The sequence below is a fragment of the Oncorhynchus tshawytscha genome, linkage group LG16 (genome assembly GCF_018296145.1).
Source record: "Oncorhynchus tshawytscha isolate Ot180627B linkage group LG16, Otsh_v2.0, whole genome shotgun sequence".
Classification (NCBI taxonomy): Eukaryota; Metazoa; Chordata; class Actinopteri; order Salmoniformes; family Salmonidae; genus Oncorhynchus; species Oncorhynchus tshawytscha.
Window position 1 is genome coordinate 31,416,784 of NC_056444.1, and position 15,369 is coordinate 31,432,152.

General features: G+C 44.3%; 1 protein-coding gene across 4 annotated transcripts in view; it reads left to right on the top strand.

Annotated features, from left to right (window-relative positions):
* Positions 1 to 15,369, top strand: part of LOC112215584 (partitioning defective 3 homolog) — a 595,003-nt gene that overhangs the window by 424,342 nt on the left and 155,292 nt on the right. For all 4 annotated transcript variants that reach the window (XM_042299093.1, XM_042299095.1, XM_042299094.1 and 1 more), the window contains one exon: positions 4,887 to 5,139. In XM_042299093.1, coding sequence (XP_042155027.1) covers positions 4,887 to 5,139 — 253 coding nt within the window. The remainder of the gene's footprint in view (positions 1 to 4,886; positions 5,140 to 15,369) is intronic.

Below are 15,369 nucleotides of genomic sequence, written 5' to 3' on the forward strand. Positions count from 1 at the left end.
GAAATTTGAAAAAGAGGGGAATAATTTGCATGGAATTATTTGCATCTCTTTGTTCTCATAAGCTCTGTCTGCAAACCACTAAATGCTGTCTTATCTTGCCTAAGAAAAAAAAAATGGGACAAGCTCTACGATTTCCTCCTTCCTTTCCTCTGCCGAGGAATATTTTCTCTTCTCCCATGAAATTCAAATAACTCTGATTTTATATGATATTATATCATCACAGGGTTTAATTGTCAACGTTGACAGATAAGCCTTTCGCTTTTCCTACAACCAATACTTTTATTCACATGAAATGAGAACGTGGCGTCGCCTTCTGCAAATGTGTCCCCACAAGATATCCTACCGAGCTACTGCATTCCCTTATATATGTTATCGGGGGGTTTAATGTTTCTAAACAGAGATTCTCAATTCAAATCCCCCTATATATTGTGTATGTTGAAATGAGCCCAGCAATTTTACATTTCAGTCAGAACACTCATTCACACACACAGACTGAAATGAATCTCCCTTTTCACTCTTGAAATGGAGAGATTTAATGATACACTTTGATTGCAGTGTCAAAACATTTGCTGTCTGCGGCAGGCACACAGATCGTTTTAATTGCCCCTATTCACTTTTCTGTGGACTCCCTCCTGCAATCTGAGCTTGGCGAGTACCGAAACTTTTATTTTCCGAGGCTTTTTGATTGAAACGCCATAGATTGTGTCTTGCTGTTTTGCCTCAACTCGTTCCTGTCAGTCTTTGTGTGGCTCATGTGAAGTGTTCTATCATATTTAGACCTTCATCACGGTTGATTTCTCTCGTTCTCATTTTTTTGGGCAACAGACTTTTAGTGGGCTGCTTGATAAAAACAAACCAAAACACACTCACACAGCGTTTTACATTCCCCCAGGAGGGCCAGTAAGATTACAATCTTTAGTGTGTTATCAGTGACAGCGTCATTACGAGCATCTAACATTAGTGCTGTTGCTAATCTTAGCCATAATGGCCAAGATGCAGCTCAGTTCTGAGATATGCCGCCTTTGCACTTAACGAGATGATAAGCACGCCTCAGTATGAGTGATAGAATTGATATCTGTCCAGACCCTGTTAGTCTTATCATATCCCAAAGTGGGGATAGGCAAAAAAAGGTTTTATTTTTTTTGCATAATTGAATAGGGCTTAAACCACGAGATTCAGCATGCTATTCTTGTCATACACCGCCTCATGGTGAGATTTCATTTCAGTAATTTCCTTTGAGATGGATGCAGAAAGCAACCGCTGATAACTCGACGGACCGAGAAGAAAACAAGTCCTTGGCGCCTTCATCCTTTGAAATGTGAACCAAGGCTGCGTTCCAAATGGCACCCTGTGGGTCCTGGTCAATTGTAGTGCACTGCATAGGGAATAGGCAATCATTTGGGATGCTGCCCTATACTTTTCAATCACCACAGCACAGTTAGTCTCATCTCATCTCGCTATGCTTAGAATCCATCAAGGACTTACCTTTTTTTATTTTCCTGATAAGAACCTTTCTTTTTTTCCCCCTGTCAAAGCCAGCCAATCAGGCAGTAATGTGCGAGACATTAATAAAGCTTAATCCCAGGGCCATCTACCTCACGCCTTATTGTGACGCATATACCACCGTAGGCATGCAGCCCATTGGAGGAGAACCCAGGCTATTTGCAATTAAGATCCCCATAGGCCTTCTCAGAGATTATTTAAATGTAAATTAGTGACAGATTAATTACAGACACGCTGCAGTGTAGTAGAGACCTTGAGTATAATCAACTCAGTTTCACTGAAGAGGGTTCATTTCAATATGGAGGTTTTCTTGGATGATGGAAATTCGAGACAGTACAGAAAACAGAGATACTGACAATCTAGCTATATATATATATATATATATATATAATGCATTTACAGTGCATTCGGAAAGTATTCAGGCCCCTTGACCTTTTCCACATTTTGTTACGACACAGCCTATTCTAAAATAACCTATCCATGAGGTCAAAGGAATTGTCTGTAGAGCTCTGAGACAGGATTGTGTCAAGGCACAGATGTGGGGAAGAGTACTAAAAATGTCGGCAGCATTGAAGGTCCCCAAGAACACAGTGGCCTCCATCATTCTTAAATGGAAGAAGTTTCGAACCACCAAGATACTTCCTAGAACTGGCCGCCCGGCCAAACTGAGCTATTGGGGGAGAAGGGACTTGGTCAGGGAGTTTACCAAGAACCTTATGGTCACTCTGACAGAGCTCCAGAGTTCCTCTGTGGAGATGGGACAACCATCCAGAAGAACAATCATCTCTGCAGCACCCCACCAATCAGGCCTTGGTAGAGTGTCCAGACAGAAGCCACTCCTCAGTAAAATGCACATGACAGCCCGCTTGGAGTTTTGCCAAAAGGCATCTAAAGACTCTCAGCCCCTGAGAATCTCGATTCTCTGGTCTGATGAAACCAAGATAGAACTCTTCGACTGAATGCCAAGCGTCCCGTCTGGAGGAAACATGGCACCAACCGTACGGTGAAGCATGGTGGTGGTAGCATCATGCTGTGGGGATGTTTTTCAGCGGCAGGGACTGGGAGACTAGTCAGGATCGAGGCAAAGATGAATGGAATAAAGTACAGAGAGATATTTGATGAAAACCTGCTCCAGAGCGCTCAGGACCTCAGACTGGGGCGAAGGTTCACCTTCCTACAGGACAACGACCCTAAGCATACAGCCAAGACAATGCATGAGTGGTTTCGGGACAAGTCTCTGAATGTCCTTGAGTGGCCCAGCCCGGACTTGAACCTGATCAAATATCTCTGGAGAGACCTGAAAATAGCTATGCAGTAATGCTCCCCATCCAACCTGACAGAGCCTGAGAGGATTTATTTTTTTATTTTTTCACCTTTATTTATTTATTCGTTCCAATCAGTGGCAGCAGAAAACTGGAAGGAAAGGCGGCCAAATTAGGTGTTGGCTTTGGGAATAACCAGTGAGATATACCTGCTCGAGTCAGTTTTACGAGGGTATGAAGGTGAGTGAAGGAGGCTTTATTGCGAAATAGGAAGCTGATTCTTGATTTAATTTGGATTGGAGATGCTTAATATGAGTCTGGAAGGAGAGTTTACATACTAGCCAGACACCTAGGTATTTGTAGATGTCCACATATTCTAAGTCAGAACCGTTCAGAGTAGTGATGCTAGTCGGGCGGGCGGGTGTGAGCAGCGATCGGTTGAAAAGCATGCATTTAGTTTTGCTAGTATTTAAGAGCAGTTGGAGGCCACGGAAGGAGAGTTGTATGGCATTGAAGCTTGTTTGGATGTGTCCAAAGAAGGGCCAGATGTATACAGAAGGGTGTCGTCTGCGTAGAGGTGGATCAAGGAATAACCCGCATCAAGAGCGACATCGTTGATATATACGGAGAAAAGAGTCGGCCCGAGAATTGAACCCTGTGGTACCCCCATAGAGATTGCCAGAGGTCCGGACACCATGCCCTCCGATATTATACACTGAACTCCATCTGAGAAGTAGTTGGTGAACCAGGCGAGGCAGTCATTTGAGAAACCAAGGCTCTTGAGTCTGCCGATAAGAATACGGTGATTGACAGAGTTGAAAACCTTGTCCAGGTCGATGAAGCCTGCAGCACAGTGCTGTCTTTTATCGATGGCGGTTAGGATAACATTTAGTACCTTGAGCGTGGCTGAGGTACACCCATCACCAGCTCGGGAACCGGATTGCACAGCGGAGAAGGTACAGTGGGATTTGAAATGGTCAGTGAAATGGTTGTTGATCTGCAGAGAAGAATGGGAGAAACTCCGCAAATGCAGGTGTGCCAAGCTTGTAGTGTCATACTCAAGAAGACTCGATGCTGTAATCGCTGCCAAAGGTGCTTCAACAAACCACCGAGTAAAGGGTCTGAATACTTATTTAAATGTGATATATATTTTTTTATATATTAGCTAACATTTCTAAGAACCTGTTTTTGCTTTGTCATTATGGGGTATTGTGTGGGGAAAAAAACAATTGAATCAATTTTTGAATAAGGCTGTAACCTAACAAAATGTGGAAAAAGTTAAGGGGTTTGGATACTTACCGAAGGCACTGTATACTCAACAAAAATATAAACACAACATGTAAAGTGTGTGTTCCATGTTTCATGAGCTCAAATAAAAGATCTCAGAATGTTCCATACGCACAAAAAGCTTATTTCTTTCAAATTTTCTTCACCAATTTGTTTACATCCCTGTTAGTGAGCATTTCTCCTTTGCCAAGATAATCCTTCCACCTGACAGGTGTGGCACATCAATAAAATGATTAAACAGCATGATCATTACACAGGTGCACCTCGTGCTTGGGACAATTACAGGCTGCTCTAAAATGTGCAGTTTTGACACACAACACAATGCCACAGATGTCTCAAGTTTGGAGGGAGTTGTCCACCAGTGCTCTTGCCAGAGAATTTAAAGTTGTATTAGAGAGTTTGGCAGTATGTCCAACCGGGCTCACAACCGCATGTAACCATGTAACCACGCCATCCCAGGACCTCCACGTCCGGCTTCTTCACCTGCTGGATCTTCTGAGACCAGCCACCCAGACAGCTGATGATTCTGAGGAGTATTTCTGTCTGTAATAAAGCCTTTTGTGGGGGAAAATTCATAGTGATTGGCTGAGACAGTGGGTGGGTCTGTCTCTCAACTGGGTAATGCCCTCCCAGGCCCACCCATGGCTGCGCCCCTGCCCAGTCATGTGAAATCGATAGAGTAGGGCCTATTTAATTTATTTCAATTGACTGTTTTCATTATACGAACTGTAACTCAGTAAAATCATTGAAATGGTCTCATGTTGCATTTATATTTTCCAGTATGTTAGACCCAAACAAAAACAATCTCTCTCCCTCCCTTTTTCCATCTCTCAGTGGAGGAGGACACCGAGGGGAGTTCTCGGTCAGGCCGGGACTCCATATCTACGGCCACTGACCTGACCCTGCCACCCGGCAACTCTGTAACCATGGAGACACAGGTGAATGGCAACGGCGATAAAAAGAGGGTGAAGAGCGTGAGGGACAAGAAGAAGCCTGAGAGAGATAAAGAAAAGGAGAAAGAAAAAGAGAAAGAAAAAAACAAAGCCAAGAAAGGGTTGCTGCTGAAGGGCCTGGGAGATATGTTCAGGTAAGGACCCTTTACCCTCTAGACCCAATCAAAACTCTTCTTCTGTTAATGTATTCAGTAAAACATTCTGGAGCATGACTAGAGCATTCTGTAGCATTCTGAAATCGGAACACAGAGTGCGTTCTCTCTGTGATTGGTATTGGAACTAATGGGGGTGAACCTCACCTTAAACTCTGCTGGGGTTAATGCCCAGGCAGCCAGGCCTCTGGCACATCTCAAGTGTTTTTTTTTAATAAGGAAAGGATGTTTTATTTATTATGTACAGTATCATACCCACCGAAACACATTCTCTGTTTGTTAAACCAGTGGAGAATGCACTGTACTCAGCCTGAGTACTAATGGGAATATGTGATTGGGTCTTATTAGAACAAAGGATAAAAAGCTTGTGAAGATTACGAACTTGATTTCATTAGAATCACTTTGCATGTATTTCAGATGCCCAGGGGCATTGCATTGTGAGTCATCTGCTGCTGTGCAGTCCTGGTTTGTGGCCTACAGTGTGTCAGGCTAATGGTGGGAAATTGGTAGAGATCACTCTGCTCTTGTTGGTCACCCATTGCTCTTTATGTCACAGTCCCCCAGAGGGGGTTACTTCTATAAAATGCTTCCTGCATTCGGTGTATTGAGCTTCTCACTGAAACAGTACAGCAAGCCCTGCGGCTGTATGTATCAGCGTCTCAGCGTTGGAGTGCTGACTTAGGATCGGTTTTGCATTTTAGATCACAATGATTACATCAACAGTAAGGACCTGACCTGATCCTGATTGCTAATGCTAAAACTACAATGTGATCAGTACTAACCACTAATGTATGGTACTGTGAATCTGATCCTATCATGTACAGTAAGCTAACCCTCATCAGGTGAGGGATGGTGAGGGTGTATCCTACACCCTTAGTGCTAATTCAGGGAGCAGGGGGTCCAAGCGTGGTTGTTAGGGGCGCAGCCACCGCCACTGCCGTGAGGCTAATCAAACAGAAACCACAATTAATTATTTGGATTTTATGCTCATTTGCGTCCAGCATAAATAAGGGTGCTCACACACACGTCTGTTATCATGCAATAAATTGTTTTCCTGCGGATTATCTTAATGGGATTAACTCGTGTATCACGGGGGACAGCTCCATAATTAACAATGAAACTACAAGTGTTTTGAGGTCATGATTCAGGAATTCAGAAAGGTTGTTTATCTGGGGGAGATTATTTTATAATTACACATAGATGCACAAGCACACTAGTGCACGCACACAAACAGGCACATAAACATGCACACAAGCACATGCAAATAAACACACAAACCTCTGCCTTTACTATGTCTTACTTTGAAGTGAGTTTGATTAGTGAATGTAAGTTGAAATGTGAGTCAGTGGCTTTCATCGCTTCCTGTGTCACGACGCAATCGGCACTGCTGGCAAAGGTTGTTCCTCTTCAGCATCTTCTGCGGCGCTAGAGAGGTGCAGACTATTCACCTGGACCTTGCCGTGCCCTTCCCTGGCACATCATCTTTCTACATTATCTCTGAGTACCACAGCCACTTAGGAGTTGGCACACAGCAGCCCTCCCTGACACTCTCCCCTGCACCCTGCATTTAACTCCCGAGACTTCTGACCCTTTGTCTTATATTGGATATGCAAAGAGACAGCTCACCAAAAACCACTACTTACTTCTCTCTCTATCCCTCTGCCTGCGTCCCAAATGGCACCATATTCCTGTTATACTGCTCCACGTTTGACCAGAGCCCTATGTGCCCTGGTAAAATGTAGTGCACCGTAGGGAATAGGGTGCTGTTTGGGACGCAACCTCTCTCTCTCTCTGTGTGATGCTGGCTCACTCCCTCCCTGCCCTCAGTTATAAAGCAGGCTTGGAGAGTGTTTTGCACTGTGTTAAAGGGATACTTTGTGATTTTGCAGTGAGCCCTTTTATCTACTTCCCCAGGGTCAGATGAACTTGTGGAAAACATTTTTACGCCTCTGTGTCCTGTATGATGGAAGATAGCATAGGCTCGCAAAAAATCTCTATCTACCATTAGAGTAATGGCTAGCAGATACCGGCTAACTCTAGTTAGCAATTGCACTAGCGCTAGTTAGCAATTTACTTCATACTGGACGCAGAAACATAACAATAGTATCCACGAGTTCATCTGACTCTGGGGAAGTGGATAAAGGGTTTCATTGCCTATCCCTTTAAGGTGAGACAGGTGTAAGACAATGGAAAGACACTGAGCTAAACTGTTCCATATGAAGGAGCCTGAAAAATAGAACAATAATAAAATGCCAAGCTAGAGGAAGGGGAAGAGTCAAATATGAAGTGAGGGAGACGGACAGAGAGAGAGGGAGAGAGCTGACAAATATTCGAAGAGAGAGAAAATTGGAGGGAGAGAACGAGAAAAAAAAGTGTGAGAGATATGTTCGATGTAATGTCAGTTATTCTTTTGACGTTTTGGTCTGACACTCATTGAAAATTGAGGAGTTTCATACACAGAGAGAGAGATAGCATGTCCATCCAGTTCCCCAGCACATCATGAGCAATATTCCTGTTGCATACAAAACAGCTTAGAATCATCATCAGCCAATGGCATGACCAGACTTCATCATGATGACCACACATGCAACCTGATTGGCTTTAGCCCTTATCCCCGGGTGCTAATTTGCATGGAACAGGCCTTCAGCACATCAAACCAATAAGCCTCCCTGACACAGACACACACACACAGACACACACACACACACACACACACACACACACACACACACACACACACACACAGATATAAACACACACACACACACATATATATAATCCTTTCACAAACACACAGATAAACATACACACACACACACACCAAACGCATCTACTCCCCTAAGGAGATTTGAAGGAGTTTGCAATACACTGCAATTTGAGCTCATCTGCATGCAAAGCTAAGGATGTGGCGCCTGATGAACATGCAGTGCACACGCTTAATGGACAGCCTGATTGGTAGTGCATTAAAGCCAGGGCCAGTGGAGAGTAGTGTGATATTGTAGAGAAAAGAAGAGCGAGATAGAGAGGGGAAGAGGAGGAGAGAAATTTGACTGCTTAAGCCGGAATAAAAGAACCCTCACAGTAAAATAGCTTCTGTTATTGAATGTAAAATTATCTTCTGCAGCACATGATATCATGTCTATTTTTAATGCAGTAATTAATAGGTTATTCCTATCAAAAGGGCAGAAATGGTCATGGACGGGGATAGAAATCCTGTTAAGGGAGGACTATAGTATTTTCATTCCACTGTTGTTGTACTATATGACAAGCCCATGGTCCGGTGGACATATATCCATCCAGCCATTTTTCTAATAACCATGGTGCGTCTCATGTCCTCTACTCCCAGATAGCATGACTGTGATCATGTATGCGTCCCAATTGGCACCCTATTCCCTATATAGTGCACTGCTTTTGACCAAAGCCCTATAGGAATAGGGTGCCATTTGGGATGCACCTCATTACTTTCGGATCTTATCAGGGTTGTTTAGACATCCACATCCCCACCCGGGGCCTTGTTAACCCTGTTAGCATGTCGCTATGCTGCCTCCATGCAGCCATATAGTATCTATTCCTGTCTGATTTGAATGGCACAACGGCTGCATTTACAACCTTAATGAGGTGTTGTTTATCTTCCCTCTGATTGGCTGACCTCTCCGAATGCCCATCTTCCATCTCCCTCTCATTTCCCATCTCGCTGTCTTTGTGTGAGTCTGCGTAGCGGAGTGTGTACTGTATTGTATTTGAATCGGCCCTTGAGCATGTGTGTGTGTGTGTGTGTGTGTGTGCATCAGGCTTGCGTGCTCAAGACCCGCTCCTTTCATGGGTGCTGAACTAATGCATCCTGGTTGTGGTAAAAGGAGCAGGCAGCTGCCGGACGGAGAGAGAGAGGGAGAGAAAGACAGACCGAGCGAGAGACAGGAATGGTGTGCACTGGAGTGAACTGTGGTGCCACATAATAGGGGGAAGAGTAGGAGGTGGAGGGGAAAAAAGGAGCAGGAGGGGAGAGGGAAGAAAAAGTAGGAGGGAGGGAGGTAGCGAGTGGGGGGGAAGGTTGGATGGTGGATGTAAGATTCCATGCCACAAAGGCAGATAATAGGAGGGTGTTGTTGGCAGAAGGAGAGTAGCTAAAGAGTTAGCGTGCCTTGGCATGATGTAGCGTGATGTTATGGGATCTGTTGTATACGCTATGTTATCTATGCATTCCATATGACCCCATATGGTTGCGTGGGCGTCGTCACTTCAGATTGTGGTAAGCCGGTTTGGTCATTAGTATTGTAACATCGACACATATTTGTATATTTTTATTTATTTATAAAGGATCCCCATTAGCTTCTGTCAAGAAACAAAGCAATAAAACAGCACGTACAACACATTATTAGACCACTAGTCTACCACTACATTTCTGCAATACATAATGTACGTGTGTGTAGAGTGCGTGTTTGCACGTCTGTTGTGCCTGTGTTTGTGTCTCTTCACAAGCCGTATTGTTCCATAAGTTTGATCTTTTTTTTAAATCATTTTCTACTGCTTGCTTGAGTTATCTGATGTGGAATAGAGTTTGTAGTCATGGCTCTATGTAGTACTGTGCATTTCCCAGAGTCTGTTCTGGACTGTGAAGAGACCCCTGGTGGCATGTCTTGTGGTGTATGCATGGGTGTCCGAGCTGTGTGCTAGTCTTTTGAACAGATATCTCGGGGCTTTCAACATGTCAATACCTCTCACAAAGACATGCACTCTCCTCTACTTTGAGCCAGGAGAGATTGACATGCATGTTATTGATGTTAGCTCTCCATGTACATTTAAGGGCCAGCCGTGCTGCTCTGTTCTTGGCCAACGGTAATTTGCCTTTGTCCCTCTTTGTGACACTTGACCATATGGTTGGGCAGTATTCCAGGTGGGATAAAACTAGGGCCTGTAAGGACTTGTTTTGTTGATAGAGATACATACCTCTCCCCATCTTAGCTACCATTGCATCAATATGTTTTGACCATGACAGTTTTACAATCCAGTGTTACTCCAAGCAGTTTAGTCTCCTCAACTTGTTCAATTTCCACATTATTCATCACAAGATTTAGTTGAGGATTAGGGCTTAGTGAATGATTTGTCCGAAACACGATGCTTTTAGTTTTTGAAATATTTAGGACTAGCTTACACCCATTTTAAAACTAAACTAAAACTCTTTGTTTAGTGTTGTAGTTGATGTGTATAATGTTGAGTCATCAGCAAACATAGACACACATGCTTTACTCAGGGCCCGTGGCAGGCAATTAATAAAAATATAAAAAAGTAAGGGGCCTAGACAGCTGCCCTGAGGTGTGCCTAACTCTACCTGTATTATTACACACACCGTTTACCCATCAATGGCAATTAGGCGTTCCCATAAGCAGGCACTGACAGCTGCAGAATCTCATCTCAGAGAATTAATTGTGGTTCATGTCATGCCTCACTTATCATAATGTCCCATAAAAGATTGGCCAAGGTATTAATCCTACCATAGTTCAGTCAGGATCAAGCTACAACCTATTTAGAAGAATGACCACCAGCTTATGTTAGAGGAAGAGAAAAAGGACTCAACTTAGCACCAACATACCGCAACATCACAAATGGCTGTTGATTACAACATATTTCTATGATATATTTCCAACTAATATGTCTTTGACATGCCATACCGGACGTGTTATTGTGAGTGAGTATTTCTGTGTATAAACTGAGAATTAAAGACATGCCAAATTTGCATTGGGTTTATTGATGTAACAGCAACAGCCTTCCACTCTTTCTCTCACTGGGATCCACCACTAAGAGAGATCTCATCTCATAGTGGGTATTGTCCTTAAGAAGAGGATCCCGTTTTCACCCTGTCAAAAACATATTTGAGAATATTTCCCTCCCTCTTCAAAGCCGATTAATCCTTGAGCTTTAAGGGAAGTCATTTTGGGCTGAAGTCAAACCTTGAAAACCTTGAAAAAGGACCAAATATGCCCTCTGTGTGTGACATCCTGTTATCCCCCTGCCAATCACAGAGCAGAGACACAGCAGTGGAGGTGGGACAATGAACACAATTCACCACCCCGGCAGATTACCAAACACTGTCACAATGAAACAAAACATATATTGGGTGGTTAGGCTGAGCACAGATTTGTGCGTGTGTGTGCATTCGTCTGAACGCGTGTGATTGCGTGTCACAGGAAAGGTCTTATTGACGATTTGGGGGCATGCTTTTAGAAAGCATCCGGCATTGGATTAAGGAGAGGGGGGAGGGCGAAGAGAGAGGTCAGTGACTGTAGCCGCAATATCAGACACTAAGAGGGGTGGTGTATGTATGTGTGTGTGTGTGTGTGTGTGTGTGTGTGTGTGTGTGTGTGTGTGTGTGTGTGTGTGTGTGTGCTTAGAGTGTTGGGGAGACCAGGGGGACATGTCCAGCTCTTCTTTCCTCTGACCACTCAATGCAAATGTAATCTGACACCAGTGTATTTCCATCAGAGGGCCAAGGAATAATTTGGTTTGGAATGATCACACGGGATGTGTGTGTAGTAGAAGTTGTAAAGTGAGTAGGGAGAGCATGGAACTAATTGAATCTGAAATCTTGTTGGAGTGAAATGGGATCCACCGGTGTCTTTCACCCAGCCGCGTCTCACAGAGAAGGCTCCAAACATGACTGAATTCATAAAGTGGCTTGTTAAGGACCTAATTAAATGTAGCAGCTTCCTCCACGGCCATCCTTGCCCTCTAATGGAACAGTCCCTGGGAACCCAAGACTCTCCTCACACACTCTTATTAGCTCATACTGTATATGTCGGATCCACACTATAGGGACGAACCGAGCCAAGTCGAGCTGTTCTGGACTGCCCTGGTTACACGTTCACCACCGTGCTGGAAGGGACAATGTGTAAAGAAATGTCCCAGTACAGTAAGCCTGTCATGTGGATTAGACATTAGTCTCTTCTCTTAGCTGCTCTGTCTGATGACGATGAGTTTAGGCCATAATCAACACTAGACACGCTTCACTCTTTTTAATTGCTCTCTGCATCCTCTAACTTTTGTCATCTTCTTTTTGTTTTTGTTTTCCAACTTTGATTACCACTGTGTTGGTATTTCTGTACTAGAAGCGATTCCTTTGATCAATCAGAGCGGAAGTCTGCTAACTAGACTGTACGTTGATTCTCAAAGGGATGGAAATTGAAGTCATGAGAACACAAACAACATAGGAAGATCTGAGAACATTGTGATCCCATTTTGTTTCATCAAACAGCTCAAGTGGGAAAAAATCATTAATTTTGTAGAATGGAAGGAATATTTAACATCCAAGTTATCAAACAAGGGTCCTCTATAGAATTTACTGTACAATGTGCTGTATATGTAAATGAGTTGGGTTTAAATGCAGAGCATGGTGTGCACTGCAGTAATGCAGCTGTTAGAAATGCATAGGAGGAAACCTTTTTTCTTATTTTTCTCCTCTCTTGTGATACAGTATGTAATTGATCATATAGTAATACTCATCACTAGTCTGCTCACCCATGCGCTGAACTTACCATGTAATCAAATAGAAATGTACCTTTCATATCCAGTGAGTGCCCTGTCCTCTGATGTGAAGTGTGTGTGCCCTGTCCTCTGATGTGAAGTGTGTGTGCCCTGTCCTCTGATGTGAAGTGTGTGTGCCCTGTCCTCTGAAGTGAAGTGTGTGTGTGCCCTGTCCTCTGATGTGAAGTGTGTGTGCCCTGTTCGCTGATGTGAATTGTGTGTGCCCTGTCCTCTGAAGTGAAGTGTGTGTGCCCTGTCCTCTGAAGTGAAGTGTGTGTGCCCTGTCCTCTGATGTGAAGTGTGTGTGCCCTGTCCTCTGATGTGAAGTGTGTGTGCCCTGTCCGCTGATGTGAAGTGTGTGTGCCCTGTCCGCTGATGTGAAGTGTGTGTGCCCTGTCCTCTGATGTGAAGTGTGTGTGTGCCCTGTCCTCTGAAGTGAAGTGTGTGTGCCCTGTCCTCTGATGTGAAGTGTGTGTGCCCTGTCCTCTGATGTGAAGTGTGTGTGTGCCCTGTCCGCTGATGTGAAGTGTGTGTGCCCTGTTTGCTGATATGCACATGCTCATTCCATTCCACAAAAACGATGAGGGGAGAATTGTTGAATTATGCTACTCAATTCCTTTTCAAAGCCAACCAATTAAAAGCCAGGACCATACTTCTGTTCCCTCAGCTCTAGACATGTGGTTTTGTGTGTTAGGTGAAATATTTTCTCTTCTCTTCCCTCATCTCGCTCTCGCTCTGATCTGTTTTTCCTTTTGGTGAGTTTGTGTGAGGGTGACAGAGAAATATATACCTCCTTTCATGACTTGCTGGGTATTTGTCATGAGCGATGCTTAATTGGGTCTTCTCTGGCACATGTTGGGGGTAGAGAGAGAGAAGATGTTTGTAGCCTGTGCAGATTTTTCTCGTCTGAGAGAGTGAGGACAGAGATGTTGTTTTAAAAAGCTGATCCTCTCAGCTGTAAATCTGAGAGAGGGGAGAGATGATGGCAGAATATCTGCACTCTGTATTTTTTTTTGGGGGGGGGGTACAGATACTGATGTCTGAGAGGTTGGAGCGTGAACACTACAGGGGCCTGGCCCCAGTGGCTGATGCCTCCCCATCACTGATCTCTCCGAGCTGATTCCTCCAGGATCTCTCTTAGCAACTGATCCCTGTAGATCTCTCCCCAGCCCTGTCAGCTCGCTCTGGGTTCTGATCCCCTGCACACGGACACTGGCAGAGCCTTGTCCTTGGATCATTTTCATTTCCATCTCCCTCTGTTTGCCTCCTTGTCTCTCTCTACTCCACCTCTCTTGCTGTCTCTCTCGCTCTCCAATTATCTTCTACCCCCCCCTCCTCTCTCATCTCACACCTCTCCTTCTCCTGCCCTTGGGGGATTCAACCTCTCTCGTCTCCCTCGGAATTCTGCGAGGATGTATGTCACGGATCAATGATTCAGGTGTCTACTCCCATGGTGCTTCACATGCAATGCATATTCTAGTCCTGTATGTGTGTGTTTCAAAGAAATGACAGTGAGCTAGATGACCTGCTTCTCCTCTCTTTCAAATGCCTGGACAGACGAAAGAAGGCAAAGACATGACAGGACTGACCAAAGTTTTGTCTAGTTTAAGTCTACTAGAAGCTTCTCTGTTAGTCCCATCTATTGTAGAGTGTTGTGTATGTGAACTGTAAGCCTAACTCAGACACACCCGAGGGGCTAGACGTGGTGCCCGGGTGATGTGGCGTAGATGTGTGTATGTAGTAACTTAAATCACAGCTGGAGCAATTAGCAAGTGAACCAGCAGTCTAGCTGTTTACCTCCAGTGTTTGTGTCTGTCTGTGTGTGTTTGTGTGTGTTCTCCCAGCGAACATAGTGAAGTGTGTATGAATGAAAAAGGAGCTAGCGCTCAGCATTCAACGTGCTATATTTCACACAGAGGCCCGGCCACATTACAAAGGACAAGGAACAGCCCAACATGATTGTCTTTAATGTTGCTCATAAATCACAATGATGGGGGATGCCTGTGGGAGTGTTTGTGGGTTGTGTGTGTGTGTGTGTGTGTGTGTGTGTGTGTGTGTGTGTGTGTGTGTGTGTGTGTGTGTGTGTGTGTGTGTGTGTGTGTGTGTGTGTGTGTGTGTGTGTGTGTGTGTGTGTGTGCGTGCGTGCGTGCTACACTCGTCTCTGACACTCGTGATTAAACCCACTTATTATAACATAAATAAATTGTCTATACTCATTCATAAATCCATGCTTTACAATCCGAATGTGCCTTGAGAGATGTGTTTTCTGAGAGGGAATGAGTCAGGGTGGTTTTGAAGGACATGCAAAACACAAGCATTCACACTCACACAGGGAGAACGTGTTGGCAATATCCAGTCATCTTAACAGGTCATTTCTGCCCATTTAAGTGTTTGTTGTTCACACTTGTAAAACACGGCCTTCTTATTGTCCTGATGGCGATCAGTCGGGTCACTTTATCCAACATTCAGGTCAACTGGCCTTGTGCCATTCTGATTGGTGAGCATGTCTCAGTCTTGACACATTGACAGAAAGAGATGGAGAGATGATGACATGCAGAGAAAGAGGAAGAGAGACAGAGATGGAGTGACAAGGACATGCAGAGATCTCTCTCTCTCTCTCTGGGGGCCTAGGTGGCTCAGGATAGGACCTACATTCAGCATGGTACTGTATCACTGCCTCCTTGGACCGTTGTC